This window comes from Phaethon aethereus, assembly GCF_964289735.1.
Source record: "Phaethon aethereus genome assembly, chromosome: 3".
Lineage (NCBI taxonomy): Eukaryota > Metazoa > Chordata > Aves > Phaethontiformes > Phaethontidae > Phaethon > Phaethon aethereus.
The window spans coordinates 93,093,939-93,117,914 of NC_138576.1; the positions used below are offsets into that span (position 1 = coordinate 93,093,939).

Consider the following 23,976-nt stretch of genomic DNA (forward strand, 5'->3'; position numbering starts at 1 on the left):
ATTATAAGTCTGTCCCACATCCCTCTCTCCACAACTCTCCATAATTACATAGCCTTATCTGTTTTTTCTTTCCTAGCTTCCCTTTGGTCTGGAGATGCTAAAATAGTCTCCGAAGTCTAATTCATTGCTGTCATTATGTTAAACTCAGAAACTGTTCCCAGCTCACTCTTAGCTAGAAGTTTACTGCTCCTATTTCAGACTAGAGAAAAGGTTTGTAAATCTAAGAGGTTTTTTTCCAAGCAGACCAGTCTATCAGAATTTACATCCTTCAGCAAACCTCATGCTTTGTATGCATGGTACGGTAACTACAGTGGTTATAAAACTACAGTTTTATTGGCTTTTGCAGGCCATTTCCGGATAACTGCTTATATTTTTTTCTTGGTTGTGTAATGTTAAGCTGTACAGAGGTGTCAAAAATTAGAAAAAAAATTTTAAACAAAACAAAATATGCACATTCTGTAATTACTTTTTGGGTTTTTAAGTCTGGCTGAACGAGCCAGTGCCAGATCGAAGTGTGCCTTGTTGGCATTCTCACACAGCATGATAACTCGGCACAGACAGTCTGCTGCAAACACACGAGTTGCCCAACGAGGTGCTACAGAAGGCTTGGATTTATCCTCTTCACCCAAGGTGGTAAACATTGTATCGTCATCCATCTCATCCTTCTTCTCTGATTCCTCATCCTTCCCTCCTCCCAACGGAGCAGCAGTGCTCATGTCTACAACAGAGAACAATTAAAAAAAAAAAAATCCCACTGTTACAATCTGCAGAAGACTGCTAAAGGACATATTGAAGCCTTTCCTTACACTCAGATTCAAAACAAACCAAGTCTTCTGCTGCAACAACAACATTTGAAAAATACAGAAAGGCACAAGAATATCAGTAAAATAAATGTTTTTCACCTCTAATCTGGGCTATGCTACCCTTTATTTGGCTTAAATGATACGAAATAAATTCCTGTAACGTTAACTCTCCACAGATGCCAGCTGTAGCTGAATCCAGTAGCTAAACTTCTCAGCTTTGAAAATTAACCTATTAAATTGCCAATAAACAGGGTAAGGAGATTACCAGGCTCAGAATCAAAGAATCAGCTTGGCTTTGAACTACTCAGCTCCTGTTTCAAGTAAAGGCTAGAGTGCATATTAAACTGAAACAAAACTACAGAGTTGCATGCCATGGGATAGATATGCAGCCAAGTAGGCAGTTTATGGGACCCACAGATGTGCCTAACATTCAAAAAATTATTTTCTCCAAGTATTGCTGTGAGACTTCATTTCAGAAAATAAAATTACTTCAGGGGTCACATTAAGAGAAACAAAATCCAAACAAGGACAAAAAGCAAAACATGTATATACACTTCTGCTATTCAGAAGAGAGAACATAAAATCTCAATGACAAGGTCTAAATTAGCAAAATGCCAAGATACTGACAAAAATTACTCTAGCAATCATTAGAGGAGAACAAGAAGAAATTATTGCAAGGGTAACCACCCCAACTAAGGCATACTTCTTAGGAAGTCTAAATTTAAGTAGCTGAAGAGCCAAGACATTCAAAAAAAGAGAGAAAGAGGCTATGGCAGATCAAACACGGATGAAGCCAATTCACAAGAAGTGTTTTGAGAAGGCATCCAGGACCTTATGTGGCCCATTTGTAAATCTCTGCTTAAAAAGCAAACCAGATTTTGTTCATATGCCAGTTATTTGGGTCAAAGGGTTCAAAATGAAGTTGCTGGCTTATTAAAGTATAGCTGACAAATTTATTTAAATATGGTTCTCTCAGAGATTATTTCACCTACTAATAAATAAATAACAGACTGGACAACCATGCTAAAAACTTTAAAACCCATCCCACATGAAATAAGAAAAGGATATGCCAACTTCAAACTTGGGAAACGAGGTCTTTCTTACTGGGCAGATATATAGTATCTACATTGCATAAAGAAATCATTGGTAGCATTACTCATCAGTAAACATAAAGCTGGCAACGTTTAGAAAGGGCTTCAGGATGAACTCACAGTATGTTAATAAACAAGTATAAATGCAAGGGAAATGAGCAGAATCTGCCTCACAACCATCCTACAAGCTGAAAAACAGGAATAAGGTCTCAGAGGACAAGATCTGTGCAAACAAGTCTGCAAAGCTGAACAACAAGCAAAAGTTTCATCACCGTGGTAACCCATCATCACATCAGTAACTCACAAAACCTCATAAAAGAAAGCCCAGAGTATGTACAGCACTCTTCCTTCTGCATGGCCCTGACATATGAAGGCTAAAAAGAATAAGTCTGCTTTCACTAAGATACTGAAATGTCAGAGTAATAATCATGCTGCTTCTCTCCTGGAAACCCTACTTTCAGGCAGCTAACTTTTTTATCTTAAAAGCAATATTCTAAAACTTAACATAACATTGATGATTTCTTCTTTCTAAGGAAGTTTTAAATGCACTATGATCGAAGTCCTATATACTATATAAGCTATGTCTTAAATAGGATAAAAGATAAGCTCCAGACAAATATTGACAGAAGATGCTAGTATTAAGGACACACTGTCGTTTCTGTGAACAGTATAGAACACTTACCACTGGAAGCTGCAAGGACATCTTTACAAAGCATTAGCCAGTGAGAAAGGTTTTCTACTGCTAGTGATGAAAGCATATGTCCCAGAGTATCATGGATATCTGAGCACAACTTCCGATCCGTCTCCCGATCCAACATTCCAAAAAGGACACCTTCGAGGCCTGTCTCTGTTATATTAACCCCCTGATGCCGGGAATGAGCATCTCGCCGAGAACCAGCTCCTGGTGCAAAAGGATTAGTATCTGCAAAATGATAATGAGAAATCTTTTCTGAAATCTGTAATTCGGTTTTAAAATTTGGAATAACAGACTAGAATTAGACATTGTGTGTGTATAGTTCAGACAATGATACACCAAGATGTTACTGAATTTATTCTGAATTAACACTAGAAAGATTTTAATACAGCAATTCATTTATTTTCTGCAAGGCAAATAACACCTCATAGTATTACTGAAAAAATTAAAAGGGGGGATGGGGGGGAATCTATCTCTCTCCAAGGTACACGCCCCATGAATTTGTAAAAACTCCTAATAGTATTGAACTCTCAAAAATCTTTCCAGAGAGAGACTTAACTGGTGTGATTTAATACGAGTAAGCTCACAATTCTATCTTTGTATGAAGACAATGCTGATCAACACTGTGGAGCCTCCCATTTTCAGAATAAAATGACACGTGTAAGAATTGAACCAGTCAGCAAAGTTCACAGGCTTTGCAGACATGCTACTAACAGAGTATAACACAACCAGGTATCTCAAACAACATACAATTAAGTCAATTTTCAAAAGAGCAAGACTTAAAATAGCAGAAAAACTTTAAAATGTTTCCACTGTATATACACTGCATTCCCTATTTGATTGCCAGTCTCAATGGGCAAGAGAAGTTTAAGCCTGGACGTTACAAAAAGTTAAACTGTAAGTGGTAAGCAGGGGTGTAGCCAGCAGTTACTGGAGCTGGAAGGGTCAGTTTTAGTTTTTTGTTCTGTTGTTGGCAGTTTTTTTTCCTCTCTCTGAAGGTAAACCAAAAATGTGCACTCAACTGTTACAAAAAGGCCACATGGAAGAAATACTTACTGATACCACTGTTTTCTTTGTCTCCAGCATTTTTTGCTAAGCTCATGGCATATTCACATACTTCTGCTGCTTCCCTCTGAGCAAGCTGTCGTAAACATGCAACTGCAGCCCGGCGAAGCAGCAAGTGGGAACTGCACAAATGAACCTAAAAATCAGAACCGTTACCGGTGAGTGAACTGCTGCACTCCCGTATGAATAAATCAGTGCTGCTAAGGACTAACAGCATTCTACTTTTCCATCATATGCCCATGTGTGAGCTGCTGGGTACCAAGCTCTTCACGAGATCTTGAAAGTTCAAAAGTAAGCACTTTTTAAAATGTACAAATATGAAAAGAAAGCTGATATCTACAGACCTGACAGATGTTATCTGGTTAACAAGATCAAAGCTTAAATATTGGAACTACTGCACCAGTGTGATTTAGACTACACTTTCCAGCCTGTTACACTCTTAGTACTACTCAACCTCATACTCTGCTATAGCTGGAAATCACATTCTTTTAAACAAAAAGCCATCATCAGGTGTACCACAACTATCATGAAAACTTTTATTTCAAACTTGTACCAGAATTTATAGCATAAGTTTTTACAAGTGCCTCTCAGTAAGACAGCTTCAGATTTCTTTGCTAACCAACACTGGCTTCTAATTCCTTTTGAACTACCTCAAGTACAAATATTTTTCTTATAGAAGAATTGTGCGTGCTCCCTATTTTCCTGAAGGGAATTAGCTACACAGAGAACTGTATGTTTTTCCACAGTGGAAGAGATGAAGAGTGCTCTTTAAGAAATTCAGATTCTTTATTTACCCTGGGGAACTTGTTTTTAGTAAACCAAATACACATTTGCTTTCTTGGTATTAGGTTATCATGTGGATGGAAATTGCTTTCCTAAATTAAAGGGTTGTATAGTTTATAAATTATTTTAACAGTAGGTCTTTATTCCATGTATGAATATACAACATCTTAGTCCTGAAAAAACAAGCAGACTGTAAAGAACATCTCAATACCACACTAAGGCTGTTTTAATGGAACTAAAACACAGAACATTTGGGGAATTTAATTAATGGATAGAGTACTGCCCATTTCAAGTTACAAAACAAACAACTAGTGGTTATGAAGACAATATAATATGCAGGAAGAAGAAATGAAATCAGATTGTGGAACTGTGTGTTTAATTTTGGTACCTGGCATTAATTCCATTCAAAAGTGAGTTAGAAAGTCATGAAGAGTTTGTTAATGGGGAAGGCAAGGCAGACATTGCCTACATATCTATGTATTTGCAGTATAATTAAAAGTACAAGACAATTCAGAAGAAAACTTACCAAACTAAGTATTATTTGGAAGTAAAGAATACGAGAAAAGAGAAGGAAAATAGCTTTTGTTTAGCAGAGGACCATAAAGGAACAGTAAAGAGACAGCAGAAAACCCTGGGAAAAGTTTTCAAAATAGCACTAGTTATTACTGTATGAACTTCACTGTCTGTAGTATTACCCAATGGTACTTACAGCCTAAATGACTATAGGGATTGTTTGTCATGTTATTCAAAGGGCCTACCTACTTTTGGCTATGTTGCACCCGTTTCATGCAAAATTTTGTGAAAGGACAAGTGACAGATTCTGGGAACACACTGGCACTTCCAGGAGTGCTCCGGAGGGGGAGCAAGGGCAGCGGGGGGAAGCAGGTAACAATGAGAGGATGCCCTACGGATAGTCTGGATAGCAGATTAAGAAAAAGGTCCAGTGTTGACATAAGTAGGATTGCACTCCTTCAGGTAACACAGAACCACCAGATCCACAAAGAATGACACAAAGAACTTTGCAAAACATCCAACGGACGTTAGGGACAAGCTTTTCAAATTTTTCAATATTGGACTGCTGAACCCTCTAAAAAATAATTTTAAAATAGTAATAATAAAAAACCCCACCCTCACTAAAACACACATCCATACACAACACCTGTCCTGTTATAGTCATATTTGGTATGTTTGGGGTTCCAGCTTCTGCCTTCCTTCCAGGCTTAAGCGAGGACTTGCTGACAGAACACTAATGGAGGGAGAAAGCAACGCTAACAATAGCACCACAAGAATTTGAATGTCAGCATCCACTATGTTGACAGTGGTAAAATGAATCCAAAATCTACTACCTTTCCCCAACTCATTCACTTCCCTCTGTGCATGCAATCAGTTGGAGGAAACAGAGCACTTCAGCATCTTTTTACTCAGTCATATTATATATCAATGCTTGCTATATTGTGCTATCTAGGGAGCAACAGAAGCAGATCCTGTGATTTCAATTTAGGCAGCATTCTAAAAAGATCTACAATGGTTTGGGGACAGACATCCTTTTATTGCACTCCAGTGTTTTTGCAAATGTGACTTGCTTACTACACATGGGTATCCTTGACACCTTACAAAGTGCTTCTCCTGTCCTCTGCTAAGCACATACATAAAACTTAAGGAACAAAAGCAATGCATTTTGTACTCACACAAAGACTGGGAACCAGACTGGACAGGTTGACATGCCGAGGTGCAAACATATGAAGCTGCTGAAGGCAGGATATGGCAGCTGCCTGAACAAGCGAGTCTGAATGGTCTTGTGTGATTGCACATCCCACCAAACAGGAGGAACGGATTGTTGAAATTGTAGCTCCATTACCTAATGATGTAATACAATATCCTTAACACAGCAGAATTTTTGTATGAAAATTAGACTTTAAACCTTTGAAAAACAAGAATTTTTAATGCTTCAAAGTTCACAGACTAACATGCAACTTTTCTGAATTCCTGCCACAAATTAGTATCTACACAACTTCAAAGAAACACTACGGAGTGTTTCAGTATCCCTTTTTTAGCCCAGTTAAACAATGTCCTGTACAAATTAAATTCTGGATCAATGATCGTCAGTCAGAAATATTTTGAGAGTAACTTTCCAGGACATGAAACCAGTAAAATTATCTGACTGAATTTCAAAAATTCCTTTCATTCTATACATACGGGCAACATCTCATGCACCAAATCATTTCCTAAAATATTGGATCACACTTAAGCTAGTATACACGTAGGCAGGTGATTTTACTTAGCTGCATTAGATGAGCTGCACTTCTCTAACAGGACAAGCATTCAGAAGAACAGTATTTAATTTGAAAAATAATCCTATTCTGTATTTAAGAATTAGCCTGTATCAGGTTTATAAAATATAAATATTCTGTAATTCAATAAAAATCTTGAATTACAGAAAAATGTAACCTGCAGAAGACATTCCACGTAAGTTGTTGTTTATTTTAAAAGTTAATGACACTCCAAAAGGTTAACACACAGCAAGCAGATACACAAATTTAATTAAACCATCTAGAATTTTTTCATAACTAGAAATTTAAGCCCAGTTATTTAGAGTTAAAATTTCACTAGTGGCTGGCTCTCTGGCACTGAATCAAAACCCATCCTATAAATATTCTTAAAAATCCCAGTTAGACGAAGTTAGAAATCCATGGTTTTGCCATCTGAGACAAAGAATTTTAGATACAGTGTTTGGCATGACAAGATCTTATTCTCTTCAGTAAGGTACGGTGATCTAAGAATATCAGGAACGAGTGAAAATGAGTTACAGTTCACAACATTATCAATGATGTCAAACTTAAACTCTTGCCATCAGTTAAAAATAAAATCAACACGTTTTGAAAAAAGGAAGAAAAATCTTGCCTCTTGCCCCATCTATACACAAGAATATATGTGGCAAAATATGCAGCAAGGGAGTTTTTCACCTTTTTACCTACTGTGCAAATTTGCCATTAGCCAGAACACCATACATCACTGCCACTTCTTTATATAAATCTCAAACTGCAGTCAAAAAAACCCCGAGCAGTCATAAGTAGGATCAGAAGTGAGACTGCTTGCAGGACTGTAACTAGATTTGTCAACATCCCGCCACCCTCCACTTGCAACTGCAATGAAAAAAGCCCTTATTTTCTTCCATTTCAGATTGCGATATATTATCTTTATACAATTTATATTTTTTGATTTCTCTTCCAATTCCCACCAACCTTGCAACTCAGGGCCAACAGTAGTTATTATAGCTCCAAGACATCGGCCTAAGCATTGATGTACTTCTGTATGCGATGGTGGAACAGTTAAGAGCAGAGTAAGGACTAGAGAAAGTGTTGGCTCCACATATCCACGGTACATTGGTCCACTAGAATCTACTATCAAGGCAAGTGAATGGAGAGACCAGGTCTATCAAAAAAACAAAGGCATATTTTTCAGTAATGCATTTAGGAAATTTAAACAATTTTGCATGCAGACTGAGCCTAGCTCTGTACATCCTTCCTTAAACATGTCTACTTAGCTACTCTGACTCCAGAAGTGTCCAAAAGGTCTTAGAATCTCAAGCAATCACCTGGGAGTTTAAATATCTCTAGCATACTCTTTGGCTATCAGCACTTTTGGGGATAAAGGAGATGAAGATGACAAAGTACTTGAGCAAGAAATGGTTAAACACTTTGAGGAAGAAAAATACAAACACAAACAGCACACCCACTAAAAAAAAGGAAAAGAGTAACTCCAGACAGGAGAAAGAGAGAATCATTCCACTGTAAAACTGGACATAGAGTCTGAAATGTACAGTTGACAAAGTCCTTCGTGGAGAGTGCATTTGACATTCCCTTTTCATGACAAGTTGAAAGGCTCACATGCATTTTCTAATTAATTTTCTTATTAGAGGGTGCAAGAGAAGAAAACAGTGATGTTCACAGTCAGTGTACTACAGCATGAGAAAAAAAATGGTGAAAGATCAACCTATTTCATTTGCAAGATAAGTAAATAATAAAAAAGCAAAATAATTTATTATAATTATCAAAGCATGAAATGGGCAAGCAGACAAGTCTTTTTGGTCACTGACATTTCATAGGAAATAATGCCCCCAATAGACCTGCAAGCATTAGCTATCCCTCCATTACATCCTACTAAATGATCTTATTTCAGAACTTTCTTCCATTAAATACATGATACAACTGCACTGAAAAGACTTAAGTTAAAAGACTACTACAGTTACAAAGCTAAAATCTTGTAAGTGAGCTGGAAAACTTGCTTTTAAAACTGCTCCTTTGTAATCCTCTCTGATGCAACCCAAAAACCATTAGCACTAGCAATCACATAACTACTTCTACAGTCCTACCCACATGGTAGCACGTTACAGCTTATCCTTTCATTCCTGCAAATTTCCATTACTCCAGCTTCCATGCAGTTTCTGTGTATCCACACTGATCTAGTGAGGGATGAGGTATAAAAACCTAGCTTTTCAGTGGCCCAGTGTCATACTTTCAACAGAAAGTAAGGGAGGTATGCACGCTCCACTTGGGCTTCCCCTTTATACGTCACATTTTTTCCACAAAGCAGTAACGCCTACCATTTTGGTTTTTAAATGAATGCTACACAATTATATGCCTCAAAATTACTTACTCATACATGAAGTAAATTACATATGGAAACTGAACTTTGTCTTACCTTAAATAAGCAAAGGAAATTTAAAAGAGACTTTATAATGTATTTATAGATTATTATTTTTTAAACATTATCTCCGAAAAAACCTAGGCTTGTTTTCCCAAGTGACAAGCTTGATTATTTAGATATTTTTTATTGTCCTGAGGAAAAGAAATAAGAAGGTACTCTATTACATGTTCTATCAAGTTAACAATTTAAACCAAGGTGGTAGTATGATTCTGTATAGTTACTGGGAGCTTCAGCTTCTCAATGCGTGGGTGTAAAGTGCCCCTACTCATGGGTGGCATACAACTTCCTGCTGCTAAAACATAATAGTCAGTCACTATCCCAGATAATCACTTCCTTGCAGCAACTTGTGAAAAGAATGACAAAAAATTCCCTGTTATAGTATGCAATTACACCATTATCTTTGAAGAACAATAATTACAGCCAAGCCACTTGCTTTTACTCAAAAACAGGTCTGTTCCCCCCCCCCGCCCCACTTCTGAAGTAATACTTTTATTCTAGTGCTTAGATAGATTTCATTGCTGGAGGAAAAAAAAAAAAAACAACCAGCACTTTTCCCTCTAATATGCAGCTTCTTAATGTAAAGTCAGATGTACTGGTCCACGTAGCCCTCTCTTCTTTTTAGAGCTGCAGCCACAAGCAGATGCTCAAGGCAGGGTAAAAACAGACCAAGACAGTGACCCCTGAAATTTCTCCTGGGAGAGTAAAGAAAGCATATTCTCCCAGTTTTCAAGTATTTTCAACTTACAAAACTTTCTGAATTGTGCAGTGTTTATACATACTCAGCTACTCCAAAGGCACTGCTCTTTCAGCATCATGTTTAGTCCCTTTTTGAGTCCACCAGCAACTTTCAGCAGTCAAGTTGTCCTCTTGTGAGATTCCACATGTATACAGTCCACAGTGGATAGAAACCCCTCCCTACCTTTGCCTTATCTTGGACTTGGATCCTACTAGTTCCCTTTCTGTCCCCTAACTACAGATTAGCTTGCAACAGATTTTTGTTGTCATAATATAACCCCCCAAAGACAATGTACTGCCATACTGTGTTCACAGTATCACATACACAGAAATCGCTCAGCAAAGAAAACTACTGCTTTGTCCATACTCCCTGGCATATGCTACATCCATATGATTTGGCTTACTTGTGACAATCTCTATTAAAAAACATCTGAACAAGTAATTTAATTTTTAATTTTAATAGTGAACATTCTAAAGTAGTTTTGTGGTGATTGTGCTTTTTACCTGGACTTCAGGAGAAGTTCCATCTTGTGCCAAAGCCAAAAGAATGCTGACACTAGTTTTCAGATGCTGTCCAGAACCTATTCCACCAACATACCGATGGAGACAGCCCAGAGCCAAAGAATGGCCTGTTCTTGATACAACATCTCGAGCAGATTTTAACCTATCAATGTTTAAATAAAAGGAAATCATGTAATTCACTAAGTTTGTTACAAAGAACCCTTCAAGTACCACCATAACAGTGCAAATGACTAAAAGAATTTTGCAGGCCATCTTCCAAGATCTTGAGAAGCCTTAACAACAAAAGCAAAACCTATGTACTTATTCTATATTGCTATTAAATCAGATTACATAAGGCAAGTGGAAAAAAAAAGGTATTTTAAGAGTTATTTTCTTTCTCTGGTCAGAACTTGACATTTTAGATGAAGAAGAGTTTTGGAAATGAAAGAATATAGGAAAAGCATCTAGCATTTACCAATACTTCACAGCAGGCTAATTTAATAATCAGAAAAGTCCTTGTTAGACCACTGACGTGAAAAGAAATCAAGAATGGAAAAATGACAACACATTGAGAAATGACAAAGAAATCCACAGCTATGTCTTCCACCGCAAAGTCAACTGGATAACTTTTTAATGCAGCTGTTTTCTTCTACAGCTGAGTTGTATGACTTTTCCAATAAAGCTTTTATTTTTTAAAAGTGTTTTGTTAATGAAACTAAACCAGAATGAATAGCATTCTGAGTGACCTAGTTGTATGAAGCAGTGACTTGTTGAGTATTTTCCACAATACTTCTGCTTCTGAATGCATATCACATATATAAGGTTTTAATTAAAACCTTTTCCAGGGTGGGGAAGAGAGAGAAAAGGATATCCTAACTAGAACAAAGAATTTTGGTTTTTTTCCTGGTTGTCTGTATATGAGAGGCAAACATGCTCTTAGCCATCAGTGAACAAAGTAAATGCAAATCTCAAATATAAAAAATTACTTGACAGTGTCGATCGACTGGCAACTATTAACAACTTGAATCCTATATAAGAAACCAAGGAAATAGTCCCCATCATAGAAATTCAAGGAAAGACAGTAAAGATTATGTACTTCATTACAAGATGAAATGATGGGAAAAATTGAATTACCCAGAGGTAGGAGAGCTGGACTGAGGCTATGCGCATGCAGCCTGACCAGCCAAAAACATGGGCTGCAGCCCTGAGGCAGGTGCATTCTCATTCACAGGTAGGCTGATGTCTTAAATTTAAGCCAAAAGTTGTGAAACATATTGTCTTGTTATATCTCCCAGACATCTTTCTAAAAACCCAAGATTAAAAACAGAATACGGAAAAAAATTATGGGCCAGTAGATAAGTTAAATCAATATGGAAAGAGGATGTTTTGATGAAACAGAACCACTATCACACAATTCATATTACAGACGTACTTAGTGTAAGCTACTTTTGTCTATCTGAAGCAGTAACTCATCAAAAACTACTCACTGGTATCATTTGACATCCCAAGTAGTTTAACAACTCAGCTTTTATTCCTGGAAGAATCACATGGAATAAATCAAAAAGAGAAGACTCTGTTTGAACGTTTGATAGATCTACATAATGGCAGCAATCAAGCATGAAGAGAAGAGAGTAATCAATATGGTATTTAATAGAGGAATCTTCCAAACTACATTAGATTATATTTTTATTTCCTTTTCTGCAAAATGAACTTACTTATCAAAACTGTATTGAGCCATTCTAGCAATGAAAGAGGCTTCTCCAACCACTTGAGCCATTCTGCCAAGAGCTTCGCCTGCTGCACATCTCAAAATAGGGTTAGGATTATCAAGGGCACTCATTACCAGTGTCAGAGCAGATTTGCGGACTTCTTCTGGTCCTAATGTGCTTTTATTCTCAGCTAAACCCTACATTAAAAAAAAATATGAAAAACACATTCCAAAACAGGGGAGAACTATATAAGCAATTTTACTATATTTGAGATCTTCAACTAAAAATTATGTACTTTTGTTTAAATTTGTGGTCATTTTTCCTAAAATATACTGGTTGAAAATATTTAAAACTCAAAATCTGCAACATACTCAGTCTTATGTTTGCCAACACTCTATCTATTTCACATACAGAAAGATCTGTTGCACCAATCTTTTTTATCAAATGCATTACAGTGCTACACTTACTTTAGTCCTACTGAATCTGAGCTAGCTTTACACAGGATACCCCAGAAAAAAACAGAAGCTTTAAAATCTAACTGCAACATCTCTTTCTGTCAGACAGGAAAACCACAGCTCAGTTACACTTCTGCAATAATCACTTAAATCAAAGACATTTTAGGTACACGAAAATACTTTTTTCTTAATAATCACATCTTCACCAACATTTATACAGCCTATTATATGAACATTCTACAGAACCATATAAACAGTGCTTCCGCAGCCTCCTTAGTTCCCATATTTCACTAATAGTACATCACCTTTCACTACAACTTTCAAGAAGTCTTTTACATTGGGAAAAATAATTGAACACATGTAAAGTACAGATACTGCATGTATTATAGCGGAAGAAGTTGATGGCTCTACCACAGATTCTCATTTTCTGTTCTGATATCCTCATTTCATCCTTACAATTTTGACAATTCTTTGGCCATTTGGCATGGCATGGAAAATTCCAGGGATGTGTCTCAGAATCTACTTTTCAACTTGTAGCAACATGGTTCACATTTCTAAGAACAAAGCAAGGGAGAGAGGTGCTGTTTTGCCAGTGTATTTTGCCCATCAACCAAGGACATGGAGCCTCGGTAACAACTAATGTAAACTAGGCAGTCATTTATTGTATGGCAAAAGTCAGACACAAAGAAACTCATCCAATCTTTAACGACAGGCTGGCACTTCTATGCAGGTAGTTTCCTCAGTGCACAGGACTTAGCTGCTCTGAAGATGAGCAAGAATGACAATGACAGATGTTGTCCAGACTCATGAATTGGAAACTATTTAAAAAAGCATCCAGAAAAAAATAGAAATGCCTTAAGGAATTTGACGAGTAGAAAGAAAATCCTACACTCTCAGAGAGTGTTCCACAGTGCTTGAGGCAATGCAAGTCACTGAAACCAAGTATTTCTCAGGAATGTTATTTGTGACTTGCTGTCTAACTTCCTGACTTGATAGCAGGAGGTTGGATTTTCAAGTGTAGATAGAGAACACATGAGCTGTAACTGAAATCAGTGGGACTGGATGTAAGCATTTAGAATTCTATGCAAAATTAAGAAGAAAAAATTAAGACATACAAAGTGGAAACCCAAATCTATTTTTGTTTTTATTTCCGTTAGCTTCATCTGCACAATACTCTATGACATGAGGGGTTTTTGTGTATATATGACAAAGTACTTAAATCCATGAGAACGGTGCAGATAAAACTACAGGACTGAAAAAGAAAAAAGACAAGTCTGAATACTATAGAATGCTGACTACATGAACCTCATCTATTATCTGTACTGATAGATGCAGACAAGAGCTCACGCTAACACCTGAAAAAACTTCAATTTTGGAATTTTTAAACTTTCGAATGTTTAAGTAATGTTCTTCTAACAGCCTTTTGTATCAAACACAAATCGATGAATCAAACTGCTGAATTTTGGCATCCATTACAATTTTACAAGTTTTACCTTCAAGGCACTAAGAACAGCAGTAAAGATATTAAGCTGCACAGCTTGCTGGCGAACACCTTTAGCCTGCTTGACACATTCAGCAAAGTGATCCAACATCTGTAATCTAAAACAAGGGAAGAGCATTATGTAAGTGATATTCTTTCAAAATACAAATTAAAAAACAGCTGGTAAAAAAACACATACAACAAAAGGGTTTTTTAAGTTCAGTCACACAATTTATGCTTCAGGGGCTGCAGAAGGTATTCAATTTAGATAGAAAGGGATTCTGAACATCACTTGCTGGTTCTTTTTACTCATCCACAAATGTTTACTATTCCTTTTGAACAAGACACCACCAAGAGGAAGTGAGTTTTCAGATACGTTTGGCTGTATAACTACAAAGCTATGAGGACAAGACTGGAAAAATGCTGCCTCTCCACTACCACTCAAAGTAGTGTTACCTTCCATATTCCTGTTATTGTTCCTATTGTTTTCCCCACTTAACCTCCATTTTTTCCCCTCATTTAACCATGCCAGAAAGTGTTCCTAGGAGGAAGAGTAGTCCTTAGAAGATACCAAGAACAGGAGTATAATGAATAATCTGCATTCTTAACTACTCAGCAGTTCCCCAGACAAATCTTTTCATTGCTAACAACAGATATAGATCAAGTTGAATTACTGCAAGGTGGCCTCCAAGTGTATCCTGTGTTTACTGCAAAATGAGATAGACTGCTAGGAAAAACCTGTTCCCATCAGGATTGCACTGAAGGATAATCTTACTGTGAAATGTATGTTAGAGCTGCTTTCACTCTGCGCTCAGTGACAAATTAGCTAAATTGAATGACATAAGTAGTCCTGACAACTCATAACTCTGCAAAGGTAATGTGGAACATAAAGGAAAATAAGTTGAATTCCATTCCCTCTTTTTCATCATGCATAAAATCATTTGTTGAGTATAATTCAAATGGTCTTATTCATGGAAGCCAAATGAAATTCAATGGATGCCGCCGCTATGTTTTCAAGGCTGATTTGAAGTTAACTGCAATGGCTATTTTTTTCAGGAAATTTGGTTGCAGAGATATTACTACTGTTAAATGCAGTAAGAGGAGAGAAGAATCCAGCCTCCACCTCTGAATCCTAATCTTCAAAATTGATAAAACTGAGGAAATCACCGTATTTCTAAACTGAAGAGACATATTTCGGAATCCTGAGACACAATGAACACCAAATAATGAACTCTGAATTCAAGGACAGCTGACACCAAAGTAGATTCTTATTTCAAGGGAAAAAAACATAACATAATACCATCCAGAGAACAAGGCATTAGATTCTGAAATTGAACACGAGTGTAAACTGACCTATGTTTGTAAGAGACATGAGGAAAAACCACACCAAACAGAGCCACAGATGCATCGATGACAGATACTCCTAAAGGAAGAGGACCAGGTACAGCTTCACCAGCAGGGATGCGCAAATAAATAGAAGATGGATCATGTTCCAAAGCACCACTTCCAGATGCACTGTTCGGCTGAAGCTGCAAAAAGCCACATAATTTGAACACCTCTGAATATACCTTTCCACATAAAATCTGGAAATAAGGATAACCAAAACAAGTATGCAGTAGCTTAGAACAACAAAATAGCTTACAAACACCTTAATGCAACTGCATTTACAGGGCCAGCTAAATCCCAGAGGGTCGAAGCAATTAATAGCTGGATAAATGCACAAATTATCACTCCTGGTCGTAAGAGATGGAACTTAGAGAAAAGCAGATTAATTCTGGTACTAATAGTAACTTCTGAATCACTGAATCACTACAAGGTGACATTTCAGAAAAAAGGTTATTTATTCACACTCTGTTTGAGCACTGAGTTACAATACAGTATACTAAATGATCATTTTTGGCTGTAATGCTTCCCTACACAGAAAGATTTAGAAACAGTACTAAAATTACTAACATTCCTATAATGAAAACACTTCCTAATCACCATTCTTTCAGGAAATACAATTAAACAATCTGTTTTCTCTGACGAAAAACTTACTTCATAACTTGTTAATTATTTAATCATGAAACAAAATTAGAACCTAGTAGCTCTATATTCCTCTTACAAGATCAGACAACAGAGAAAACATTTGTTGAGACCTCGATATCATTAAAAAAATAAAACGCGACTGAGCACAAGAGAATCCTCTGATGCACTACTGGGCTTCAGTTACCAACAGTGACACAGGTTTAGAAGTTATATATATTTAAAAAAAAAAAAAAAAAGGAAGGAGGGGCATCCCAGAAAACTTTGTGGATTGAAGACTGCACTGGAAGTCTACTATGTCCACCACAACAAATAAGTGAAGTTTGTAAAACCTTTTTTTCATCTGACATGCTGATCTTTCCTCAGAAACAGTTCCCCCTTGGTTTCTCACACTTGGTATCAGTCTTGGCTTTTGGATCTGCTCAATCAACACAGCTACCTTCTGAGAAACCTTGCCATTATTAGATAGGCTGTGGCAGAAGAGGCATTTTCAGCTCCCCCCTTCTTCTTACCCCAAGAAATTTCTGAGAAGCTGAGTTACAGAGTTTATGATTGCCACAGTTCCGCAAATGCTCAGAACAGTTACCTGGCTAGGGAATACAGTTCACTGAGAAATCAAAAATCAGAGCAGAGTTATGAAGACAGAGACAGGTTGGTGGGTATACTCAGATGGACAACTGATTTTTCTCCATGTCATCAAATACAGAAATATATCTGAGGGTAAAAAGCTTGAAAAGGAGGCCAGCCCCTTCATAGTCATCACAAATTAGGAAAGCAGAAAGGCTGCTATTACTAGACTGTCTCCTAAACTATTTAACATTAACAAATTGTTCCCTATGCTACATTTCTTCTCCAAGGACCACATGAAAAATAACTGGATCAACATTACCAGTTGATCTGAATAATTTTATTAAAAGACCACCACAGCAATACTTGCTTCCTTTTTTAAAATTTTTAATTCCTATGTTTCAAAGATTCACTTTTTTTAGAAGTGCAGCAAATTCCTTATAGTACCAACAAAATTGTGTCAACACTTCTAAATGAAATCTAAGAAATACTACACCTATAAAACAAGTTAAATCTCGTTTTGCTATACTGATATTTTGACAACAGTGTCATTATAAAACATGTTAAGTGGAACTTACCTTTCTCCTGGTTGAAAAAAATGTATGAGAACAGCTGCTACACTAGAATAATTGGGGATGGGGGACGAGGCGGGATGGGAGTGTTGTTTTGTTTTAAAGAAGTTAGGCTAGTTCACTAACCACAAGCATATAAAGTGCATAGCCCTAGCCATTTCTGAGCTGTGGGCAGTTTTTAATCAAAACGGTACACTGTAGGTGGAAGGACTTAAACCTAACAAACCTCTGAAGTAAGACTAAAAACAAGGCACGAAGCTTCAGTTGTAGAAGGCTTCCTCCACACACACATTACACAAACGGACAGTGCAGATAAAAAAAAAACAGAAGAATAACAAATTATTACCTGGTCTTCAATTGATTTATGATCCGTTTCCTGCAGCCATGAGCCAAGAAGAACACTATCATCATAATGACAGAGAGACCTTAGGAGTGATGTTGTTGTATTAGCAGAGTTGTCAGTCAAAGTAAATTCTGCTACCAACTCTCGAAGAAGTGCATTAAATGATCCTAAAAGGACAGACATTAAAAAGAATCATTGCTGCTTCTCATCCAAGACATTTCAGCTAGAGATCAGAAGTCACAAATCAAAGCATGTACCATTACCTCAATTTTACAGGTAGCAAACAGACAGAGAAGTAACTCTCTAGAGTTGAGAGCAAGGCTTTAAACAGAACCCTGGGCTCCCAATTCCCAACTCAATGTTCTAAGCAACAGATCAGGCCATCCCTTCTCAGGATGACACTCCAGATTTTGAAAAAATTTGCTCATTCACATGATCATGTAAATTTAATGAATTAATGAAAAACAAACAAAAACCAAAAAGTTAATTGGTCAGATTATGTGACTGTGCATGGCGATTTAATAATAATAGCATAAATCTGTCTAATAGATCAAATCAGGTAAAAAAAAAGACACCACCAGAAACCAAAACTAAATCTTCATTCTCACATCTGCCCTTTGAATACAGTAAGAAATTGTGTTCTCTATCTTTTAATTAACAATGACATAAAACACCTAAATTGCATTTCAGAACATGATCTCCATACCTCTCAATCCTATAAACAGGACTGTAACTTTTATAGTCTGTAATATTTTGCAATATTCTACTCTGTAGTTATACTGTCAAGATGACATACAAAAGATGAGGAATATACTACAAGACTCTTGAAGATTCCTAGTACTCTACTTTGAATCTCATATCTGCTTCAAAGGCAAGCACCAAAAAAATACCAAAAGGAGTAAGTAGAATTTTTACTTTAATAAAAATTGTTAAAAATTTATGTACCTTCATATGTTTTTGGAGGTAATAAAGCCAATATATCATAAAGTCTTAAACGGACCATAGCTGCACTAGCTTTGAGATGAGCTCCATGGGCTTTAATTACTGATGGAATGCTATAGAATCAAGAGAGAAAAAGAGACAGCCAGACATATTGCAGTTAATGAACAGACTATTTTTGGATATATCCCTTGCTTTTCACAAGGTATGTGTCTAGCCAAGACAACATGACAGTGTTTCAGAGGTCTACTCAGAGCAGCATTACTCAAATTACCAATACATTCTCAGATGTAATTGTACTGAGCAAACTTTATTTTTTTTTTAAATGCACACTGCTGTAAATCAGTGACATGTACCTCTTCAGAAGAAACTCCTATCTTTAATCAGGGGGGAAGGGACCAAACCATAAAATCCAACACAAAACTGCGTTTTTTCTTTTATTCTGTAAAACGTTTAGTCTTCATTAGTATATTTCATAAGAGAAGTGTTTTATTGATTAACATCTAATATATCAGTATCTTAGCTTTCTTATTTCTTGCGCAAGCGTAAGCAAACCATGAATTCAAAAGCTCACTGAACTGGTAATCCAAAACACAATTAACGAAAGTTACGACAGTAAGCCCTTCAGCACAGGCTACGCAATAATATGCTTTTGCAAAGCTAAGGACCATAAACACAATCACAGAATCACTAGGTTGGAAAGGACCTTCAAGATCATCAAGTCCAACCATTAATCCAGCGCCACCATGTCCCCTAAACCATGTCCTGAAGCGCCACATCCACACATTTTTTGAACATTTCCAGAGATGGCGACTCCACCACCTCCCTGGGCAGCCTGTTCCAATGCCTGACCACTCTCTCAGTGAAGAAATTTTTCCTAATATCCAATCTAAACCTCCCCTGGCGCAACTTGAGGCCATTTCCTCTTGTCCTATCACTAGTTACTTGGGAGAAGAGACCAACACCCTCGTCGCCACAACCCCCTTTCAGGTAGTTGTAGAGAGCGATAAGGTCTCCTCTCAGCCTCCTCTTCTTCAGACTAAACAACCCCAGTTCCCTCAGCCGCTCCTCATTAAGACTTGTGCTCCAGACCCCTCACCAGCTTCGTTGCCCTTCTCTGGACACGCTCCAGCACCTCAGCATCCTTCTTGTAGTGAGGGGCCCAAAACTGAACACAGGATTCAAGGTGCAGCCTCACCAGTGCCGAGTACAGGGGCACAATCACTTCCCTACTCCTGCTGGCCACACTATTCCTGATACAGGCCAGGACGCCGTTGGCCTTCTTGGCCACCTGGGCACACTGCCGGCTCATGTTCAGCCGGCTGTCAACCAGCACCCCCAGGTCCCTCTCCGCCGGGCTGCTCTCTAGCCACTCCTCCCCAAGCCTGTAGCGTTGCATGGGGTTGTTGTGGCCAAAGTGCAGGACCCTGCACTTGGCCTTATTAAACCTTATACAGTTGGCCTCTGCCCATCGATCCAACCTGTCCAGATCCCTCTGCAGAGCCCTCCTACCCTCCAGCAGATCAACACTCCCACCCAACTTGGCGTCATCTGCAAACTTACTGAGGGAGCACTCAATTCCCCCATCCAGATCATCAATAAAGATATTGAACAAGACCAGCCCCAGAACTGAGCCCTGGGGAACACCACTTGTGACTGGCCGCCAGCCGGATTTAACGCCGTTCACCACAACTCTCTGGGCTCGGTCTTCCAGCCAGTTCCTCACCCAGCAAAGAGTAAACCTGTCTAAGCCACAAGCTGCCAGTTTCTCCAGGAGAATGCTGTGGGAGACGCTGTCAAAGGCTTTACTAAAGTCCAGGTAGACAACGTCCACAGTCTTTCCCTCATCCACTAGGCGGGTCACCTGGTCATAGAAGGAGATCAGGTTGGTCAAGCAGGACCTGCCTTTCATGAACCCATGCTGGCTAGGCCTGATCCCTTGGTTGTCCTGCTCGAAAAGTTTTTTCAACACAGACAAGCAGCAACAGAGCAGTACTAGATCAGAATATGAATTAAAACAAATGTTCCAGTATTTCAGGTCCGGGAAAAGACAAAAGTGAGTAAAGAGCAAAAGCTGCCTACTTACTGCGACATCATTGTCATGGCACATTCTATGGGTGTCATCAATTTCCTGATCACATCCTCAGTAAGGAGCTCAGGACAGTGAGCAACAAAACTTCTCATAGCTAGTAACAAAATAGTTTAAATTAAAATTTTAGTGAGACAAACGAATATAAAGCCTATGCAAGACACAGGTCCTAAGAGAACATCAAATAGCAAAAATGTTTATTGAAAGACTGTGTGACGTTCATAAAACTGTAAGCCAAAACCAGGTCACATTGATGAAAATCTGACACATCCTGTTCATTTTCAAAGAAAGCAGGGAAGTTACGAGAGTTGTCTCTATAATACTTGGGATCACGTTTTGGTTTACTGCGCACTTACAATCTTGAATTTTGAAATTCTTACCGCACAGAGCTCCAGCACGGCCTTCCAGTGTTACTTGCCAGGTAAAAGAATCTCCTCTCACCTTCTCTGCTTCCAACTCCTTCAGAGAACGTGGAAACACGTTTCGCCACAGCAGCAACATCTTAGGCAGATGATACCGAACAACAGAAGGACCTATGCAAAAAAAATGAAGTGACAGTATAATAAAAACTTGTATTTAATTAAGCATGAAAAATCTGCCATAAAGGCTTTTGCTCTTTAAGCTATTTTTCTCTTACTTCACTTATCTTCCTTATCTCTCTACTTGAACAACGGAACAGAAAGGAAATTCTCTCATTTCCAGGTTGAAAGTGTGGCAAATAAATAGTATAGACAAGTCTGTTGATACCAGTACTAAAAATAGGAGATAGGCAATTCTACACATTGTCATGTAATATGTAACCACTGCCAACTCTTTTTACTATCTTCTCATTCTGACTTCTAATTTTTTTTATATTACTATTTTGGAGGCAAGCTATCCTAACTTGTTCATAAAATGAGTAGAAAAATAACTGACAGTTACTGATTATGCAACTAGTTTAATGCTCAAGTTTAAAGAAAACTTCAAAAAAAGCCCCAGAAGATCCAGTGCAAGTGCATTAAAAATATACTGGAGAAAAGACAACCAAAATAGTGCTACACTGTTACAAAAACATGACAAATCAGCTGGCAAAAAAGGGACAATTTAGAGAAGCAAGATGAAACACAAAACAGTATTTGCTGAGAGATCAAAATACTGCAGAATGCATCAGAACTTTATCATATTTTCCATATAAAAAAATCCCAAACGAAAAAAAACAGACAAAAACCAAAGCAAACACTATTGTTGCAAAACTCAAGAGTATACTTGCAACCTCTCAAAATATAGCTTCTGATATTTCTGTAATGGCAGATATGAACATGAGGCTGGCTTTTTATAAAGACAACTGAATGGCTTTTAAACTGGCAACCTTTCTGATCAGTAATCAGTACTGCTGCCTATCTCAGAGGCACACATACTTGTTGGAATTTTTTTTAGGTAAGACGCGTTCTACTATCCTTCAGCTTACATAAACACTAATATTTCCTTTCTCCATAGCATAAACAACACTGCTGAAATAAATGCACTAACACTCTCATTCCCTTGGTATGCTAGATACTAGACTGATTATATGTAGAGACCATTTGCCCCAGTGGATAATCAGAAAAGTTGGACAAGCATTAAAACAAAAAACAACTGTTTTTTACAAACCTAAAGTCATAAGTGCTCCAAGTAAAAGCCACCCAGCTTGAGTCCGCTGCAAGGAGAGTCTGCTGTTTTGTGCAGCAGTTCGTAACAGATCCTCAGCAATACTGACCACCATCTGCACCAATGACAAAAACCAATGGATTTTAAAAATACAAATTAAGCCACTGCGAGCTACTGCTACACATCCACACTTACAGATTATATTTAAAAATATTCTCAAATCATTTAAATTGACATTCTATAAAGAATGAATGCAGATAACATTTAATGCAGATGATTACTGTTAGGTATGTGACAATACAGACAGTAATATTCTCTTCAGCAATTATTCATTAATATGCCAAACAAGAATGCAAATTTCAAAGAGAGAGGGGAAAAAGCTGGTAAATATTGCAAGTGAAATACTGTAAGCACACACTCTGGCCATTGCTCTCTTGCTAGGCACAAGTTCAATTTCAATAAAAGCGTTACCATGTCACACATTTTGCAAGGTATTACTTCTAGACAAAAAGGTATCTTTTAGGACACTCACGGATGAAACACTCATTATCTCACCTTTCCTTTGGCATGAGGAATACCTAAGGGACACTGATGCACACCACCTAACAAAGCAGCCATTGCAAAACTGTAGCCACTAACAGCTTCAGGGGAAGTCTTCAGATTGTTGAGCCTTTCTGCACATCTATCTAAAAATGGAGTCAACTGAAAAGGCAATGCCACAGCTACACACCGCAAGCACCACGCGGCAGCAAGTCGAGCAGCCATGCTGGGATGAAGAAGAACTGAAGTTACTGTCTCCAACAGACCTAGAGAAAAGACAGGTTACAGTCTTAAAGTTATGATGTGTTTTTAAATATATGTAGACAAGTAAACTGAATCAATATTAGACAAGCAACATCAAAGTTAAGAATGTTAGAATTAAAGTACTTGAATTTTATGACTTTGCCTTTTTCTTTAAGGAAAGACAGACGTCTTATTAGCATTATCCTGCTGCACACCAGGTTTTACCAGCATAGCTGGAGCTGAAAGAGCTATAGCACTGACTTCTACTACTTGAACAATTGAAAAAATGCAGTAACCCTAAGGAAACAGGCACTGGATGAGATGATTCCTACAATCTGCCCATTTTTTACACAGACTGCAAATAACAGAGCAACACTAAAACTGATTTTTGGTTTTGTTTCACACTGTAGACAAGCACATGCTATAGATGTCACTGGCTGCTGTACTCTGCTTTTGACACAGTGTTGTCTCCCGTGCACTGTTACTATCCTTCTACACTTTCCAAACCTTCATGCCTAGCTAAACTTGACTTCCGTGAGCTCTTCAGTCCAAACTGTCTCCACACCAACACCTTCCTTAGTCTAGACCTCTAACTTCACAAACTCCTACTTCAAAGCCCCCGCTGCTGCCTTATCTCATGCTTTCTCTGTAGCTAGTAAACAACTTCTACGTTGTTACTTTATAGCAGCTAGCAGAGACAACACTGAGATACAGTCCCCTCTATTCTTACAAGGCACAGCAGCCAGAAGGAATAAATATGAGCAGTGTCTTCCTCACCCCACAGCTGGAGCAAAATCAGTATGAGAAGAATGTCATTTGCATCAAGACAACAATCTACATAACGAAATGCCTAAAGGAGCTTGCACTTCCATTGGAAAAAACATAGGCATCCACAAACTGAAAACACTGGAAACTGCAACACTACAGTACAAACGTGAATACAGATGTCAAAACAAACAAGAAAATCCCACACAAACTCCAGTCAACTTAAGCCAAATAACAAGCTTTT

The 23,976-nt window shown here is 37.8% G+C and overlaps 1 protein-coding gene across 1 annotated transcript in view; it reads right to left on the reverse strand.

The window, feature by feature from the left end:
• Nucleotides 1-23,976, reverse strand: part of HEATR5B (HEAT repeat containing 5B) — a gene marked incomplete at its 5' end in the record, with an annotated part of 58,587 nt that overhangs the window by 25,202 nt on the left and 9,409 nt on the right. The window contains 15 exons of the mRNA XM_081997789.1: nt 467-718; nt 2,577-2,816; nt 3,645-3,789; nt 6,125-6,294; nt 7,679-7,868; nt 10,383-10,542; nt 12,095-12,285; nt 14,037-14,142; nt 15,377-15,552; nt 17,534-17,697; nt 18,476-18,585; nt 20,556-20,655; nt 20,939-21,091; nt 22,188-22,299; nt 22,740-22,990. Of these exons, the coding sequence (XP_081853915.1) occupies nt 467-718; nt 2,577-2,816; nt 3,645-3,789; nt 6,125-6,294; nt 7,679-7,868; nt 10,383-10,542; nt 12,095-12,285; nt 14,037-14,142; nt 15,377-15,552; nt 17,534-17,697; nt 18,476-18,585; nt 20,556-20,655; nt 20,939-21,091; nt 22,188-22,299; nt 22,740-22,990 (2,520 nt within the window). The remainder of the gene's footprint in view (nt 1-466; nt 719-2,576; nt 2,817-3,644; nt 3,790-6,124; nt 6,295-7,678; nt 7,869-10,382; nt 10,543-12,094; nt 12,286-14,036; nt 14,143-15,376; nt 15,553-17,533; nt 17,698-18,475; nt 18,586-20,555; nt 20,656-20,938; nt 21,092-22,187; nt 22,300-22,739; nt 22,991-23,976) is intronic.